This window comes from Cornus florida, unplaced genomic scaffold (genome assembly GCF_030987335.1).
Source record: "Cornus florida cultivar Cherokee Brave unplaced genomic scaffold, ASM3098733v1 CherokeeBrave_3.0.0_Hap2_Chr02, whole genome shotgun sequence".
NCBI lineage: Eukaryota > Viridiplantae > Streptophyta > Magnoliopsida > Cornales > Cornaceae > Cornus > Cornus florida.
In genome coordinates, this window is record NW_026775572.1 from 77,942,262 (window position 1) to 77,962,069 (window position 19,808).

Genomic DNA, 19,808 nt, shown 5'->3' on the forward strand with positions numbered 1-19,808 from the left:
TGAAGCTACTTTGGTGTCAACAATGTGTTTTACACTTTGAGGATTTGGGCTAATCTTAGCATCAGTTGATATGTATGTGTTCGCACCAAAACTTGGCAGCCACCTCAGCGGTGACGTGGACCAGCGATGGGCCGACACTTGTTTAGTATGGTTTCAAGAAAAGTCGGCCAATTGAGAAACAAGAGGAGAAAATCTAGAAATTTAGCCACCTTATCCAATAAGGTTGTTGCTGAAATTTGGTAATTAATATTTGAGTTAATTCAAATATATTATTTCAGTTTGGATAGAAGAGATTTAGTTGGAATGAAATTCCTATGAAATAGGAATTTCGTTGCAAAGGAATAAGGAATTCAAAGGAGAGGCCGTCACGTGAGGGATAATTTGGGCAAAAGTTATGAATGGTCTTCCAGCCATTTAAGGGAAGGTTTCAGCCTAACTTAAGGAAAGGAGTTGCTAAAAGTTAGCAACTTTCCAGCAACTTTTCAGCATATTTCTTGACAACTTGCATTTGACTGGATCAAGGAGAGATTTCAGCAAGGACTTTCCTATTGAAGCAAGAAGAGAAGAGACGCAAAAGACTACTGGAACGTGGTTTAGTTTGAGTAATAAAGTGAAGAAAATCAAGGAGCAAAGAGATTTTCTAGCAATTAATTAGGAAAATAAGTTGAGATAGAACTTCTATAAATAGAAGTATTGTATTCCATTTCCAATTCGTTCAGCACCACCACAAAACATGCATTTCAACTAAAAATGTTTTCAATTGACTCTACGTCATTTTCCTATCAATTTCTTTATTTCAATTTAATGGCAATTGATTAGATCCTCGTCAATTATTTCGATTCAGCCATTTACTTTCTTTCAATTTCAATTATGCCAATTTTAATTACGCAATTTTAGTTAGGCTTTCAATTCAATGGCAATTGATTAAATTCTTGCCATTGAATCGTAGTGACAATTGATTAAATTCTTGTCATTACTTGGCTGATGGCAATTGATTAAATTCTTGCTATCACGTTTCAGTGGCGATCGATTAAATTCTTGCCATTGTGTTTGGCTGGTGGCGATCGATTAAATTCTTGCCATTGTGTTTGGCTGATGGCGATTGATTAAGTTCTTGCCACCTGTCTTCACTCGGCCATTCCATCCATTCAAACATTCATCAGCCATTGCATTTATTTAGACACTCTAAAAAGTCCTTGCTACAAACAAGGCATAAAAGAACCTTGCTGGGAGTTCTTACTAGTCTCTCTTCCACACAATCGCCTGAGAGTCAGTCATCGGAAAAAGGGATAGGCTGGTGTTCAATTACATATTTTGGGTATTTTGTACAAATACTCTGGCACGCCCGCGAAGAGTCCATCGACCGGCGTAGGGAACAAAAAACCGCGCGAACACGTTTTGGCACGCCCGGTGGGACCACTACTAGAGTGTTATAAAAGAGGCAAATATGCCGCGGCCCACAAAAAATTCTAAGGCCGTGGCTAGTGATGAAGATTTGGAGGAAGGCGATCAGCTAGTACAGGCTGAGAACTCTGCAGCAGGTCCTACTGATGAGTTAGCCGTACTTTAAGCACAGGTTAGCTCCTTGGTAGATGCAATGGGAAGGATGGGAGCACGCTACAACGACTTGCATGAAAATATGTCCCAACTCTCAACCTTTATTTTGAACAAGCCGACTCAAGCTAGCAGCTCCAACAATCAGGAATCGGCTTCTCAGCCGAATCTATCACAAGCTGTTCGGCCAGAGAGGGCCATTGAAACATCACAGCCATGGCCGCCAGTAGTGACACTCCAACCAGGTGTAACATCAAGTCAGCCGGTTCATACGCTACTCACCTGGGCAGAAAGCTATCCTCAGCCTACGTTGGCAGGTTCTAATCAGCCACCAGTAGCAGGTTCGCGGCCACAGGTAATTCCACCAAACCCTCCTCGGATGCCTTTGAACTCGGGGGGCAATCAGATCAGGTGGAGGCCACCGAACCCACTGTATACTCATGTGCCGCCACAGGTAGGGCTCGGGGGGCAGAATATGGCTAATCAGCCACATGATTGGCCAAATTGCTATCAACCAGCGGCTAATCAGCCGCCAGTTTTTAATCAAGTACCTCAAGTCATGTTAGATAGAAGACAATTAGCTGATTTACTCACAGAAGAATATGGCCTGGAACTTAGAGGTGCCGGCCGACCAATTTATAGAACTCCTTATCCAGAAGTGGTAGACCAAGTTGAGTTCCCTAGAGGATATAAAGTCCCTGACTTTGTAACCTTTAGTGGAGAGGGGAATCAATCGACCGTGGAACACATTGGCCGATTCACGGTTCAATGTGGAGAGGCCAGTGTTAGCCCGTGGTTGAAATTGAGACTTTTTCCCAACTCTTTGACAGGGGCAGCTTTTTCATGGTATATTCGTCTACCTCCTAACTCTGTTTTTAATTGGCCGCAGATGGAGGAATTATTCCACAATTAGTTCTACCGTACGGAGACAGAACCTACTCTGGCCGATTTATCCAAGCTAAGTCAATTGCCTAGTGAATCGGTCGAGACATTCATTGCAAGATTCAGGAGAGCAAGATTAAGATGTCGTGTACCTCTTCCAGAACAGGAGTACATTCGTTTGGCTTTGAACGGCCTTGATTTTGAACTTCGGAAGAGGTTTGAAGGAGTTCCATTTCGTGACATGTATGACCTGGCCGAGAAAGCTACCAGGTATGAGTTGGTTCTCAAAGAGGAGAAAGAACGAAAAAATTCCACTAAAGGTACGTACTATAGGGACCCCAACTATGAAGTTTATTCAACTGATGTGGTTGAAGAGGAAGATTTTGAAGCTAATTTAGCTGAAGTCATTCTAAAGAAGCCTTATGTATGTGACGCTTTAACAAAACCAAATGTATCCACCATGGTACTCAGCCATCGACTTCATCGGCCAGGAAGGGTACGGCTGATACTGGTAAGGTTTATACGTTTGATCTGGCCAAAACAGAACAAATTTTTGATCATTTGTTGGCCGACAAACAAATCGTTTTGCCAAAAGGACACAATATACCATCGACCAATGATTTAAAAGGAAGAGAGTTCTGCAAATTTCATAATTCATGGAATCATACTACTAACAATTGTTATGTATTTAGAAATGTATTGCAGAAATCTATCGATGAAGGTGTATTGAAATTCCCTGAAAAGAAGCCAGATGTAATGGGGGTCGATGGCGATCCATTTCCTAATATTGTCAGTACCAATGTAATCAGCCTGGCAACTGAAAAAGCCGCTGATAATGGTAGACAGGAAAGATTACCAAAAGTTCTTGGTAGTTCATCGGCCAGTAATGATGAGCAGAAAGTTAAGGACTTGGAAATTCAGTTAAGAGAAGCTCAAATTGCCCTCATCAACCATGGTTGTTGTCCAAATTGCAAAGGCCGAAGGAATGACTCAGACAAGAGGGGCTATTTCCAATCAACCAGAAAGCGCAGTGTCCATGAAAGGTTAGGCCATCAGCCTAGACAGAATCACGAAGAAATCAATCGATCAATATTTAGAGAAAATGGGCCGAGGGCAGTAAGAATCATTCGGTCATCGGTGGCCGATAGAGTCCTGCCAGAACAACATTTTTATCCTAGTTTCAAAAGGAAACCAACAATTCAGTCAGAAATATGGGTTCAAAAAGGAGAAGAATCTAGCCGTGTAAGAACGGTTAGACCTTCTTTGGTTGACCATGGCAGATGGACTCGAGTAAGTCACCCAAAGTTTCCTAAACAGCCTCCTACACGTACCCAAAAAAAGAGGATGCAAAGGAAAAATGCAGAACTCAAAAGGAAAGAAGACAAGATCGACCATGATCAACTAGAAAGAAAAAATGAACCAGTGGTGGCTGAAGACATGGAGGTCGCTACATCCTTTGAGAATAAGGCATGCTTTTATGAAGAAAAAGATGATCAGCCCGACCAGGATCCAAATCATGCGGCCAAGTACAGAATTCGTTTTGGTTCTCTCCCGGATAAGGTAAATTGTAACATGGTATTTGTTTTGCCTTCTGTGTTTGAAGCAAGGATAGAACCAACGATGAACAGGGATGTTGAGTCAGCCAAGCAGGAAGAAAAGGTTGAATCTTCAGAAATTAAGAACGATTCGACAAGTTCATCGGCCGGGATAGGATTGATCTCTCAGGATCAGCCATCTAAGGCCGATAAAATCATTTTCGAAAAACCACCTTTGTCCATGACACAGCAGTTGAGGCCGTTGTATGTTAAAGTATGGGTTGAGGGTCAGCCAATCAATAGGGTTTTGGTTGACAATGGTTCGGTGGTGAATGTCATTCCAGCAACTACTTTAAAGAAATTGGGTAAAACCATGGATGATGTAGTTCCAACCGACGTGGCCATCAGTGGTTTTAATGGAAGATCTAGTAACACCAAAGGTATTCTACCTTTGGAAATTACTATTGGCGGTAAGACATCCTTTACGGCTTTCTTTATCATTGATTCAACCGCGGCCTATAATCTCCTTTTAGGCCGAGATTGGATTCATCCTAACATGTGCATCCCATCAACCTTGCATCAAATGTTGATTTTTTGGGATGGAAATGAGGTAAAAATTGTTGAGGCCGATAACAAACCCTTTATAGCTAGGGTGTATTCGGCTGAGGCTGCACTTTATAATGAAACTGTTGTACCTATCAAATTTGTTAGCATTAACAGGATGGGACGACCAGCAGCGGCAACAATGAAGAAGAAATTAATTAATGCTGATATTAAAGAATTATTGTCAGAAGCAGCTCGGCCGAAAATTGATATTTTCAGGTCGACCATCAAGGACATTGAAGATGTTACTGATGGATCAAAAAACCAATGAAAAAAAGAAGCGGCAAGCTTTCAGGACCGCTTGCATAAGACTGAAAGCATATCTGGCTGAGAAGAGACTGGCTAGAGAAGAACAGCTATATGAAGAGGTATCGGCCAGCACGGTCGATATAATTGAAGAAGGTTTCGAAAAGCTGGATGCAATCCAACTTGAAGATTTGGAGTCAGCCCCTTCCAGGATGGAAGATAATAAAGCAGAGGTGCAAGATCCTTTATTGGAAATAAATATTGGTACTAAAAAAGATAATCGGCCATTATTTGTTAGTGCTTTGCTTGAGCCTAAATTCCAGGCCGATTTGATTAAATTATTAAATGAATATAAGGATTGCTTTGCTTGGAGTTATGAAGAGATGCCTGGCCTGTCTAGAAAATTGGTAGAACATAGATTACCGATCAAGAAAGATTTTCAGCCATATAAACAACCACCAAGAAGGATGTCTTCGGAAGTAATGCTCAAAATTAAAGAAGAAATTGAGAGACTTCTTAAGGCAGGATTTATTCGAACAGTTAAGTATGTTGAATGGCTGTCTAATGTTGTTCCGGTAATGAAGAAGAATGGCAAACTTAGAGTTTGTATGGATTTTCGCAATTTAAATAATGCCACTCCAAAAGATGAATATCCAATGCCTGTGGCCGATCAACTTATTGATTCGGCCGCTAAGCATGAAATATTATCTTTTATGGACGGCCATTCAGGTTATAATCAAATCTATTTAGCCGAGGAAGATGTTCATAAAACGGCTTTTACATATCCTGGGTCAATTGGTACTTTTGAGTGGATTGTGATGCCATTTGGCCTAAAAAATGCTGGGGCTACTTATCAAAGGGCAATGAATTCTATCTTTCATGATATGATTGGCCGATTCATGGAAATTTATATAGATGATGTAGTTGTGAAATCATCGGCCAAGAGATAGCATTTGGAACACTTGAAAAGGGCCTTTGAAAGGATGAGGGTTCACAAATTGAAAATGAACCCATTGAAGTGTGCATTTGGAGTTTCAGCCGGGAATTTCTTGGGGTTCTTGGTACATAAACGAGGTATTGAAGTTGATCAGAACAAGGTCAAAGCTATTATAAATGCTAGGGCTCTAGCCAACAAAAAACAAGTGCAAAGGTTCCTCGGCCAGGTAGGTTTTCTTAGAAGATTTATTTCTAACCATGCTGGCCGAGTGCATGTCTTTTCGACTTTAGTGAAATTAAAGTCACATGAGAAATTTCATTGGGACGAATCCCATCAGAAGGCCTTTGACAAAATAAAAGAGTATTTGGCAAACCCTCCGGTTGTAATGCCTCCAAGAAAGAAGTGGCCGTTAAAGCTTTATTTATCGGTCGCAGAAGAATCAATTGGTAGTATGCTCGCACAAGACAATGAACATGGAAAGGAGCAGGCTGTCTACTACCTGAGTAGAGTACTAACTGATGTAGAATGCAGATATTCCTCAATTGAGAAGCTTTGTTTATCTTTGTACTATTCGGCCATGAAGTTGAGAGTATACATGCGGCCTGTTGATGTTTACATTCTTTGTCAGACTAACGTGATCAAGTATATGCTATCAAGGCCATTGATCACTGGCCGAATAGGTAAGTGGGCTTTGGCTTTGATGGAATTCAATTTTATCTACGTCCCACAAAAATCAGTAAAAGGAAGGGTTCTGGCTGATTTTTTGGCCGATCATCCTTCAACTGATATTGATCCATGGGTTTATGATGCATTGGAGTCATCAACTATATTCTTAACTCCTTGGATCTTGATGTTTGATGGATCAAGCACGGCTGATGGAGCAGGAGCAGGTATTGTTATTATTTCGCCAGCTGGCAGAAAGGCTTCATTCTCTTTCTTTTTAGATTTTAAATGTTCAAATAATCAGGCCGAATATGAAGCGCTTATAATCGGCCTGGAGATTTTAATTGAAATGGCTGTTAGAGATGTAAAGATTTTGGGAGATTCAAACTTAGTCCTTAGCCAAATTTCTGAAGATTTTAAGTGCCTAAGTTGGCAATTAAGGCCGTTTCATTCTCTGGCCACTTCATTAATTAATCAATTTGATAATGTTCAACTTAAGTTCTGGCCAAGAGGGCAGAATAAGGAGGCCAACAGCATGGCCCAAGCAGCCTCTGGAATAAGAGTACCAGCCGGAATAGAAGATCAGTTGATAAAGATAACACGAAGATCTTTGCCATCGGCTGAATTGAGAAATACTATGTTGTTTGATACTTGGACAATTGATGTAGAAGATTTGGCCGACGATGACTGGAGGATACCGTTTATAATGTTTCTTCGAAATCCAAACATCAAGGCTGATAGAAGTATTAAAAGAAAAGCGATCAACTTTGTGCTTCTAGATGGGGATCTATATAGAAAAGGGTTAGAAGATGGGCTCTTACTACAATGTATAAGCAAGGAGGAATCACTTCAGGTTATGGCCGAGGTACATGAGGGCAGCTGTGGGGCTCACCAAGCTGGGATTAAAATGAGATGGCTGATTCGCAGGTATGGATATTATTGGCCGAGAATGAGAAAAGATTGCATAGATTACTCAAAAGGTTGTCAAGCTTGTCAAAGACACGGGCCGATTCAAAATGTACCAGCAAAAGAATTACAGCCAATAATCAAACTTTGGCCATTCAGAGGTTGGGGCCTTGACCTTATTGGTAAAATTAATCCACCATCAAGCGAAGGCCATCACTGGGTGATTATTGCCACAGATTATTTTACTAAATGGGTTGAGGCCAAGGCTTGCAAAGCGGTTGATCAGCAAACAGTGATTAATTTCATGGAACAAAACATCATCCACAGATTTGGGATTCCAGAAACATTTGTTTCAGACAATGCAACAGTATTTAGGGCAACTGATGTACTACAATTCGGCCACAACATGAATATTCATATGTCAGCCTCTACGCCATACTATGCTCAAGCAAATGGCCAGGCCGAATCTTCAAACAAAATTTTAATAGAGATCATTGAAAAAATGATCAAAGATAAGCCAAGAAGGTGGCATGAGACTTTGTCTGAAGCTTTATGGGCCTATAGGAACTCAAAAAGAACAGGCACAGGAGTTACACCATACATGTTAACTTATGGTCATGATACTGTTCTGCCTATGGAGATGAAGGTTAAATCAGCCAGAGTTGCTTTTCAAAATAATCTAACTCCAGCTGATTATACTCAAGCAATGTTGGTAGAATTGGAAGATTTGGATGAAGTTAGAAGGGATGCCTTGGATCATATCATAGCTCACAAGAAGAAGGTGATGAGGATCTACAACAAGAGGGTAAAACCTAAGTCTTTTGCTGAAGAAGATTTGGTTTGGAAAGTTGTTTTGCCAGTGAGTAAAGTCGATAGGAAATATGGGAAGTGGTCCCAAAAATGGGAAGGGCCATACTTAGTCCATCAAGTCTTAAGTGGAGGAGCATATAGGCTGAAGTATTTCAGTGGCCGATTACATGACTATCCCATTAATGGCAAGTACCTCAAGAGGTACGTACCGGCAATCTTTGAAAGGGAAAATTAGTGTTAGCCAGTACTTATGGCTGACCATGTGTACCTTTATGTAATAAAATTCGGCCTATTTTTCTAGGCTGATTTGGCTATTTTAATAAATTTTTTCTTGCTAAAATGTTGATACTTGTTTGGAGAAACAAAAGAGGCCATTTATTCATTTAAGTGTAAAAGATTACATCATTTAAAGATCATACACTAAGATGGCCACAAAAGGAAGCTAATATAAAAAAAAATTCATATGCTTGCAAATTTTTCCTTGAAATCGGCCCAAATAACTAAGGACCGATTGAAGGCCACCATGGCCTGCCTCTTTGACTCTTCCAATTGAGGTAATTCTCCACGAAAATTTGCATGCTCGTGAGCAAGGTCTTGAGCTTCAAACTACAATGTGGCAGCTTCAGCAGACAAGATGGCCTTACGAGCATGGATCTGGTCGATCTCTTTCTAAAGGACATGTTCTATTTCCTCAAGGCCGATGAACTCTGTATTCACTCTTTCAAAGGAGGAAGCTTGAATTAACAATTGGTTAGTAATGGTATCCTTCCTGTTTTTACTCTTGTTGAATTGGTTGATTGCTTCATTGGCCTGGAAAATATCATCGGTCAGAGTTGGTAGTTGGCCTTTAAAGGTAGCAATAGTGGCTTGAAGATCAACCGGAAAGTCTGGGTACTGGCTGAGTGTAGAAAGCACTGCTGTGAGCTCACTTTCAAAATTAGGAAGATCAGCAGCATCTCTTTTCAAGATCTCAAGTAAAGATTTTTTGGTCTCTTCTAAGGATTGTATAGGGATATTGGCTGAAGTGACTGGAGTGGCTCCAGAAGATTCACTTTCTTTCTCTTCGGTCACTGAAGCCACCACATCCTTAAAGAAATTGCTCAAGGCCAGTAGAGATGAAGCAGGAGCTTTTTGTGGAGGAAATAAAGGAATAATTTGAGTTTTCTCATACACAACCTGACAAAATTAGGAAAGATTAGATCTTATTTTTTTTTTTTTTTTTTTTTTTTTGGGATATGAGATAGTCAATACCTTGGATGATTCGGCCATGTCTGTCACTAAGAGTGGCTGATGACTAGTTTCTGGAGGAGGAAATTCTGGCTGAACCGCTGTGCTATCTCCCTGGGATGAAGTTTTAGCAGGAGTGACTTGAACATTGAAGGGCACCTCAATGGGATCATGAAAATCCTTCAGAGGGCTGAAATTTCTAACTGGGCTATAGACCAAGTCAAGAAGAGGAGATTGCTGCAAAAGAGAAGAAATTAAGGACCATATTAATTAAAAAGTTTGGAAATTTCAAGTACAGTTATCTTTACCTCTTTTTCATCTGAGGAATGATCAGAAGGATTGTCAGCAACATTAATTACGGGATCATCGGCCACGTCTTCTGTAGGATGAGAGCTTTCTAGATTTTCTTCTACTTCATGTTTCTTACGTTTGCTCAATCTTGTCTTTTTTAAAGTGCCATGAGCAGTTGATTTCTTTCTTTTTCCCTGGAGATGGAAGCTTTATTAAAGTTTGTCTCGGCCAATAATAGTTGTGGCAGAGAATTAGAAATCAATATTGGCCAAGTATTTTAACAATTGGGCCGATATGATTATCTTCGTATGTTAATAGATAAAAACTTTTACCTTTGGAGGAATTGGAGGAACATCAGGGATGATGGCTGATTCAGTTGTTGAAGGCTGAGGAGGTTGGCTGGAGGAAATTTCATCATCTTGGGGCTCAACGTTTTCTGGATTAGGCGAGGCTGATAAAGTTCCACTGTCTGAATCTGTGAAAAAAAAAAAGAAAAAGAGGGGGGTAAGAGAAATTCAATTAAAAGTTTTTTTTTTTAAAATATATATATGCAAGTAAAGGAAGATCGTACCTTTGAGAAGGCTGGCAGTGGCTTTGGCCTTAGCTTTTCTCTCTTTATTGGTCCTTGTTGGAGCATCTGCTGGCTGAGAGAAAGGGAGTTTCTTGACCGTTTGTTTTTTACCTTTGGGAGGATCTTTTTGAGGCATCTTCTTTGGGGTAACGGCCCGGGAAATTACGAATGCCCCTTCAAAGGCCACAGATATGAACTTGAAAGATTCCAATATTTTAACAACAAGTGACTGGCTATCAGCCGTCCTTGTAGAAGTAATGTAAGAAGACCACCATTGATCAAAACTAGAATCTGAGGCTGGGTTCTTGATGAAGGGTTGGAATTGGAATCCGGCTTGCAGATTTGAGAACCGGGAGGACACGTTCTTTACATAGGAGTCATCTGGAAATACCACACGCCTATGGAAGTTTTTGTTGAAAGAGAAATAAGGGGGCATGGGGATCATTTGAGTTAGACCAAATTGCCTAGCAAGTTGGTTTGGATTGTAGAACTCAACTCCAACTTTTGAGTTTACTGTGCCTAGAGGGCTAGTGTTGAAGTGAAGGTCTCTTGAAAGTAAGAAACTAGCCCACATGGCCGAATGCTTATCAGCTGATTTTTTGGTAGACACTCCTTGAGGAGGAGTCAGCCATCGAGGTGCTTGTGAGCAATGAGAAAATGGAAGGAATTGGCTGATAGTCCTCTGTTCACAACCGGAGTAAAAGAAATTGAAGCAATCTCCAAACGAATGGGATTTAGCTACGGCCGATGCGTAACTTACAGAAAGTAATGGGTCATTGGCCGAAGGCCTCACCACAGGTCCGAGCTCAGGAAAGTACACTTGAAGCCAAATTTGAAATAACCAAAGGGGACCACCATAGCGTCCGAAGTTGGAGGTAAGCAAGTCATAAATCCCTCTATATAAATGAGAAAGCACCAAGGGAGCAAGAGCAAGGTGTTTACCTCTTGAAAGGGCAATGGCCACATGAATGAAATCCTTTATGACTTGAAAGGCCGGTACACATAAAAGAAACTTGTTCAGCCAGGCCAACAAGAAGGCAATATGTTCAGCATCATTCACAGGGACGCGAGGATCCATGGTGGAAGTTAAGTACTTGCCATAAGAGGATTCAGATGACTTGGTTCCAGTTTGCTTTGAAGGGAAGATGAAAGGAGAATCCTCTTCTACCAATAAGGTACTTACATCAATCCCAAAGGGTTTGAGGCCGGTTAGATAGCACACGTCTTGAATGGTTGGAGCCATCATGCCACACTTCAAGTGTAAGGAGTTGGTGGTGGTTGACCAATTAAACATGGCTGCTATCATCAAGGCTCTGTCTTGGGCGATGTTAGTTTTACTTAGCTGAATGGCATCATATATGCCACAATCCTTCCATACTTCTCCCTTCACAGCTCCAACCCGGTCGACCCAATTGATCCAAGCATCATTTGGAATATGCCATGTTCTAAAATGAAAGCGTGGCAAACTGCCATTTTCATTAGGAGGGAAGGTTTGAAGGAATGGAAGAACGTCGGCCGAAGGATAGAAAGGTGAGATTGATGAAGGAGCTTCGTCAAGGAAAGCAGGACCTAAGCCTTTGAAGTCAGTACGAAGATCGATAAGGGTATTGAGACAGTATTTGTAAGGAGATAGAGTTTTTAAGGATTTTTCTATGATGTTGCCATGAGTTGAAGGATCGGAAGGTTGAGGGATAGAGGTGGAATCAGTTGATTTAGTTTTCTTAGGAGCCATAGAAGACGTCAGGAACGATTTTGCCGAGAAAGAATTTCAGAGATAGAAAGTTTAAGAGAAGAATAATGATTTTAGGGATTAGAGGGCATCAAGCTAAATACTTGCTGGATGTAATAGCGGATTAGTGTAGTCACCGCTTTAATTGGGAAAGATAACCATTAAAGCAGGTGGTTGGAAAAAGAATTTATTACCAAAATTTGAATTACAATTTTAGGCCGATTCAAATTCCAAACGCTTCGTATCAGAAGTGATAAAAGCATTTGAAATTCAGGGAGCATTTGTTGGCACCAAAACTTGGCAGCCACCTCAGTGGTGACGTGGACCAGCGATGGGCCAACACTTGTTTAGTATGGTTTCAAGAAAAGTCGGCCAATTGAGAAACAAGAGGAGAAAATCTAGGAATTTAGCCACCTTATCCAATAAGGTTGTTGCTGAAATTTGGTAATTAATATTTAAGTTAATTCAAATATATTATTTCAGTTTGGATAGAAGAGATTTAGTTGGAATGAGATTCCTATGAAATAGGAATTTCGTTGCAAAGGAATAAGGAATTCAAAGGAGAGGCCGTCACGTGAGGGATAATTTGGGCAAAAGTTATGAATGGTCTTCCAGGCATTTAAGGGAAGGTTTCAGCCTAACTTAAGGAAAGGAGTTGCTAAAAGTTAGCAACTTTCCAGCAACTTTTCAGCATATTTCTCGACAACTTGCATTTGACTGGATCAAGGAGAGATTTCAGCAAGGACTTTCCTATTGAAGCAAGAAGAGAAGAGACGCAAAAGACTACTGGAACGTGGTTTAGTTTGAGTAATAAAGTGAAGAAAATCAAGGAGCAAAGAGATTTTCTAGCAATTAATTAGGAAAATAAGTTGAGATAGAACTTCTATAAATAGAAGTATTGTATTCCATTTCCAATTCGTCCAGCACCACCACAAAACATGCATTTCAACTAAAAATGTTTTCAATTGACTCTACGTCATTTTCCTATCAATTTCTTTATTTCAATTTAATGGCAATTGATTAGATCCTCGTCAACTATTTCGATTCAGCCATTTACTTTCTTTCAATTTCAATTATGCCAATTTTAATTACGCAATTTTAGTTAGGCTTTCAATTTAATGGCAATTGATTAAATTCTTGCCATTGAATCGTAGTGACAATTGATTAAATTCTTGTCATTACTTGGCTGATGGCAATTGATTAAATTCTTGCTATCACGTTTTAGTGGCGATCGATTAAATTCTTACCATTGTGTTTGGCTGGTGGCGATCGATTAAATTCTTGCCATTGTGTTTGGCTGATGGCGATTGATTAAGTTCTTGCCGCCTGTCTTCACTCGGCCATTCCATCCATTCAAACATTCATCAGCCGTTGCATTTCTTTAGACACTCTAAAAAGTCCTTGCTACAAACAAGGCATAAAAGAACCTTGCTGGGAGTTCTTACTAGTCTCTCTCCCACACAATCGCCTGAGAGTCAGCCATCGGAAAAAGGGATAGGCTGGTGTTCAATTATATATTTTGGGTATTTTGTACAAATACTCTGGCACGCCCGCGAAGAGTCCATCGACCGGCGTAGGGAACAAAAAACCGCGCGAACAGTATGCATATCTAACTAATCCACCACTGAATCAGTTGCCCAGGTGAAATTATGAAACCAGGGGTCAATTTGGCACAACTGTCACGGGTTGTAAGCTATGGTTATCTCTTTTCTTTTCTTTTCTTTTTTAATTGGTATTCACATATTTCTCTAAGAAATTATTTGCACCTAACACAAATCGATCCATTAGGACAAATGGGTGCGTGTATTTTTTAAAAAATTAAAAATAAACAAATCATTTTTATTTTATTTTATTTTATTATTATTATTTTTTTGTGTGGGAATAAGACTGTTATCTAAAATTTCATCCCTCCATAACTTGGAGCATGGTCGAAGCGAGGGACAGAATAAAAGAAAAATGAAGGAAATGTAAACCAATGTCTTCCTACACGGAAAGATGTACTAATCAATGGGAATTAGTCCTCCAATTTCTTTTCATATCAGCATTACTCTAGATGGCATGAACTCTAATCTTCATGGTCCTCTTCATGTGAAAGGTTGAATGTTCAAACTTGTTAAAGGCAATATTACGAGCATAAAAAATATTTACTAAGCAAATACTGGATCAAATGCACCACGGGCACAAAGCCCCTTCAAAATAGAAAATTTGAAATGCACGAAAAGATATAGAATACAAAGTCTCAACTGCAGTTAAAAGGCACTTCAAAATGCCATCTGATCTCTGTTTAAAATTCATATTATGTGAAATAGTTCGTTTTGTATGCGTAATTTTCACTTAGGAGTAATGCAATCTCAATGTGCCGTCTTAGCTCAGCTGGTAGAGCGCGTGGCTTTTAACCACGTGGTCGTGGGTTCGATTCCCACAGACGGCGCCAGTTTTTTGTAATCATTCATAATGATTACTTATTTGGGTTATGCTCATTTTTATCCTCACTTTTTGTATATTTATAATTGTGATCAACTTTTTTTTTTTTTTTTTTTTTTTTGTAATTGTTCATAATGATTACTTATTTGGGTTATGTTCATTTTTATCCTCACTTTTTGTATATTTATAATTGTGATCAACTTTCTTTTTTTTCCAATTAATTCTTAATTTAGGGTATATTACTCTTTTGGGCTTCGTTTGGTTTGATAGAATTAACGAGAAAAGAAAAGAAATAGAAAATTTTGAAACTACTTTATCGTAATTGTTCATAATGATGACTTATTTGGGTTATGTTCATTTTTACCCTCACTTTTTGTATATTTAACGTGGGATACTTATTTGGGTTTTGTTTATTTTTATCCTCACTTTTTATATATTTAACGTGGGATCGATTCCCACAGACGGCGCTAGTTTTCCGTAATTGTTCACAATGATGACTTATTTGGGTTATGTTCATTTTTATCCTCACTATTTGTATATTTATAATTGTGATCAGCTTTTTTTTTTTTTTTTTTTTTTTTTTTCCAATTAATTCTTAATTTACGATATATTATTCTTTTGGGCTTCCTTTGGTTTGATAGAATCAACGAGAAAAAAAAAGAAATAGAAAATTTTGAAACTTTTTAGGAGTTTGGTTAGATAGAAAAGCAAAAGTTCTGAAAAATTAAGATTCTCGTATCTCTCTATTTTCCTCAAAATGTTTCCTACATAAAATACGGGAAAGTTTTATTTTCAAGTGAAATCAACATCTTTTTATTTGTTTTTTTACTCGGTTTTAAAGAATTGCAGTCCAACAACAACTTTAACTTGACTTTCATTTTTAGTTGCTTTCTAACATAAATGAATGAAATAAATAGTTGTTTACAAGGTCTAAATTAATTGAAAGCTCCATCATTTTATATATATATATACTACTAATTAATTTTTTATTATTTTACCATTTTTATAAATTAAGGACAATTTAGGTATCTAAACTATAACATGATATTTTCTTACAATTTTCCTGAATAATTTTTTATCATAACCAAATAATACTATAAAATCAATTTTCTTTTCATTCACTTCACTTTTCTTTTCAATTTCCATTTCCTTTACATTTTCATTTATATATTTACAATTTTTGTATATTTACATTCAATTTTTAGTCTAATTGTTCTTATCTGATTTCAAAATTTGAATGTAAGTTAATTTCAGATTGGGAAACTGGGGTTGAAAGTCACGTTGGGTTTGGACTTGAATTGGGGAGCTTGGTTTAAAAGTTAGGTAGGGTTTATGCTAAATCCTTGGATTGAATGTTTTATACTTTGGCTTGAGCTCGAGTCAGCCACTCAGCCCGTCCAACCCAGGGCACCGGATTTACTTTAGGCCCAGAGGGGGTACTGAATTTTATTTTTTCCATTACATATCTGTAGTAAAATCCCAAGACTGCTCTCACTTAATTTTTGATAAAACCTTACCATGTATACTTGCCGCTAGAAATTTAGGTCCTGAAAAAGAGTATGTCTCTCTCTATTCGAAAGTGTGTGGCATCTCAATTCCAATGGAACTATCAAGCATGCCAGGAACTTAAGAAGTTCCGAATTAGAAAGACCACCCTCGAGGTTGTTTTTTGCCTTTGATAAAGGCCTTAGAGTTTTCTTGTGCCTCGAAAGTGGATAGAATTGAAGTGCAAAACTAAAAGTAAGGGAACCAAAGGACAATTGCTGAAGTAAGGTATTGCATGTGCAGGACTTAAATTAACATATGAAAGTACATTGTTGTAATGGAAAAGGATAATTAAAGTATATGACTTGAATTAAAGGACAATCAAATGTTGTTTGAGTCGTGTGTTGAACAGGGTTTTTAAGTTACAACAAAATGCTCTATTTATAGAGTTCTCTGATGGAAATTACTGTAGGCAATTCCAACATGCAGCAGCTGAGATGCTTCCAAATGAATCGTCCGGATTTATGCCAAATGTCCCATGCATTCTCTGGCCTTTTCATAGTATTGACATGTGAAAAACAATGTTTCCCTTAAATTTGCAGCCTCTAAATAGTGGATTTAATAGTGCAAAATATATTATAGGTCTTTAGCCACGTTCTGGAACTACCATTGGAAAGAACCACGACCTTGCTTGATTTCAACAACTTCCCTTAATAAGAGTTGCATGATTTGGTAGTTATTGACCACTTGCACAATTTATAGCGAGTAAGATACAAGGAATCATGAAGACAATTATGGATTTATGCCAAATGTCACATGCATTCTCTAGCCTTTTCATAGTGTTGACATGTGAAAAACAATGTTTCTCTTAAATTTGTAGCCTATGAAGACTCGATTTAATAATGCAAAACATATTGCAGGTCTTTAGCTATGCTCTGGAACTACCATTGGAAAGAACCCCGACCTTGCTTGATGTCAGCAACTTCCCTTGATGTGAGTTGCACAATTTTGACAACTGATAGTTAGGGAAATGGAGATTTTTCAAAATCAAAAAGAGGGCTTTACATTCATGGACCTTGATTCAGGTGTATAGGCCATTTTCAAGCAAGAAGACGATGATGTTCAACATACATAGAGTTAGAATACTCACATCAAGACTTGAGAAAGTCTTAGATTCATCCACAAAGGAATTGTTCTCCCTTATGAAGACCACTTTAGCTCCTTTTTCTTACTTAGGTCACCACCTTGTCCATGGTAGTCTTGCCTTTAGGAACCCCCTGTATGACCTCCATTGATGATCTTGGAGACTAAGGGCCCGTTTAGTATGTGTTGTGTTCCCGGGCATTTTTTTCCTAGTTAGGACTTACACACACTGCCTCCACTGAGATTCGAACCCTTGACCTCCCTTTGGGAAGTAAGAGCCTTGTACTACTAAGCCACAAACCTATTGGTGTTCCCGGGCATTTTGTTTTAGTATAGAACAAAATAAGTGTTTTGTAATTGAGTGTTCTGAGATGAGAACAAAACATATTTGGCGACGAAAATTTGCAGTGAGAATTTTGGAACAGAAACATGGTATAACATGTTTGGCAAGGTATTTCGTTTAAAGAAATATGAGAACAAAACATGTTTGGCAGAGTAAAAGTGTAACCAAAATCACTGAAATAAAAACATGAAATATGTTTGGTAAAGAGTGTTTTTAAATAATGTTTTCATCAATACATTATTTATAACATTATTAAATATAAAGTAAAATTTTATTGTACAATTGATATAACTTTTAATTTTTTTTTTTTTTAGTTTATTTTAGTTTATTAAGTTTTAGTTTACAATATTTTTTAATTAATCTATAAAAACTAGTAAAATATATTATAAATTGTAAAACCTATGAATGCTGGATATTGTTTTGACAATTGTAGAAGACATTGTTTCAATATTAAACTAAAATAAACTTTCAACATATTACACATTACATGAGTTTGAAAATATTATAGACATGAGTTTTATAAATATTACATCACTTGTCAATACTTGTCAACAAGCACAATAAAAGTATCGAACTAAAATTGAAGTAATATATTACATCATTTATCAACAGCCACAATAACCAACAACAACAAAATGAGCAATAACATAAATAATATAGTTATAGTAAGACAATAACAGCCACCATAGATAATATAGTTTTGCCTATTTTATTGAGCTTGCATAACAACAACTATATCCTCCAACTATTGCTCCACATGACCACCCACTTGCAGACGTTGGTGCATGTCATCTAACCATATAAATGAACGAGCATATGACTAAAACATCAAAGACTTGTATATTATTATAATGCCCATGTGACAATAACATATACGTATAAAAAAAATTATTAATGCAAAGGATTGTATACCCCCCAAGCTGGACATCTATAGAATGAACATCCATAATTCTTTGAAGTTCCAGCCGTATAAAGATTCATTCGACCCCTTCCACATGCACAAGGTGGCCCATCACCCTGTATCTCATAAATGACTGCATATAAAAGTGGTAAAATGTGTAATGTATACTTCACACAAGTTATTACATTTATCCAAATCGTAAAAGAGAGTTAAAATAAATTAGTTATTACAATTATTCAAATCCTAAAAAAGAGTTAAAATATATTTGGCACAAGTTATTACATTTATCCGAATAGTAAAAAAGTTAAAATAAAATAGTTATTATAGTTATCCAAATCCTAAAAAAGAGTTAAAATCAAGTAGTTATTACAGTTATCCAAACATGATAAACATCTAAATGCAATTTCAAGGGTGCTGAATTATATTCCATATAGTATTCACAATATGATCGCGTAAAATATCCGTTGATCGCGACCGAGACTGTGGCACATTAACCTGAACATCATCATTCTCATCTTCAAATATTTCATCTATCAGCGCCTCCACAGTTTCATCATCAAATATTGCATCTACTTGCGCCTCCATTCTTATAAAGTTGTGAAGTGTGCAACAAGCTAAAACAATTGCAATCTGAGTTTCAAACTTATATAGGGGCATTTGCTTCAAAATGGGGAATCTCATCTTAAGCATTCCAAACCAACGCTCAATGATATTTCGCAAAGACGAGTGCCTGTGATTATATATTTTCTCTCTACCTCGGGGTTGCCTAAAAGCCCTATGGTACTCTTGGAAGTAGTATCGTTGACCCCTACAAGGAGCCAAGAAACCCGGTTGATTGGCATACCCGGAGTCCACCAAATAATATTTTCCTGCCATTTTACAAACTATAAACAATTATACCATTATATTTAAAATAAATTAAAAAATTGTAGGTAGTAGGACATTTACCGTCTAGAGGCTATGGGAATTGCATATCCTCATTATTAATGCTCTCGTTCAATATCTTAGAATCATTAGCAGACTCCTCTTATTCTGTTACAACGTACGTGAACATCATATCAAATGAACAAACAGCCATTACATTTTCTATAGTATCTCCCTTCTTACCACGAAATGGTATTTGCTGGTCCACAAGCACGTTTGCATGGATATAACTTCCATCAATTGCCCTTACGTAATTCCTAAAAAATGGTAGAACTTTTTTGACTTTCTTATATGGTTAGTAATTCAGGTTAAATCTAGGGGACAATAATCTTTTTCCCTAAATCACCTACTTTTTGTAAAACCGAATGGAAATGTTTTGAAATTGTATAGGTAGAGTGTTGAAATCTTTCTACGACCACAAGATTCCTTTCATTGTGAGCTAAAGTAAGCAAAAATATGTCAACTTGTTAAAAAACACTTACAGCTTTAGAGTCTTTCAATCCTAATGACCTGAGCTCCCCACACAACTTTAAAAAAAAAAGGGTGGACATCCTAAAGTTTTCAAAACATCTCCTTCCATGCCCGTTCAAGATCTCCAATATATATGTTTCCCCTCTTAAAATTAAATCCCTAC

At 37.9% G+C, this 19,808-nt stretch overlaps 2 protein-coding genes and 1 non-coding gene across 3 annotated transcripts; 2 read left to right on the top strand and 1 right to left on the bottom strand.

Annotated features, from left to right (window-relative positions):
- Positions 1–5,824: 5,824 nt before the first annotated feature.
- Positions 5,825–8,371, top strand: LOC132296450 (uncharacterized). Its single transcript, XM_059794653.1, has 2 exons — positions 5,825–6,775; positions 6,920–8,371. Exons 1-2 carry the CDS (start codon positions 5,825–5,827, stop codon positions 8,369–8,371), a joined length of 2,403 nt encoding a protein of 800 aa, XP_059650636.1.
- A 5,941-nt stretch (positions 8,372–14,312) lies between these two features.
- TRNAK-UUU (transfer RNA lysine (anticodon UUU)) lies at positions 14,313–14,385 on the top strand. Its single transcript has one exon. It is a non-coding gene; the product is annotated as a tRNA-Lys (tRNA).
- Positions 14,386–18,655: 4,270 nt separating this feature from the next.
- On the bottom strand, positions 18,656–19,126 carry LOC132296451 (uncharacterized). Its single transcript, XM_059794654.1, has one exon. The coding sequence runs from the start codon at positions 19,124–19,126 to the stop codon at positions 18,656–18,658; it is 471 nt and encodes a 156-aa protein (XP_059650637.1).
- Between the last annotated feature and the right edge of the window lie 682 nt (positions 19,127–19,808).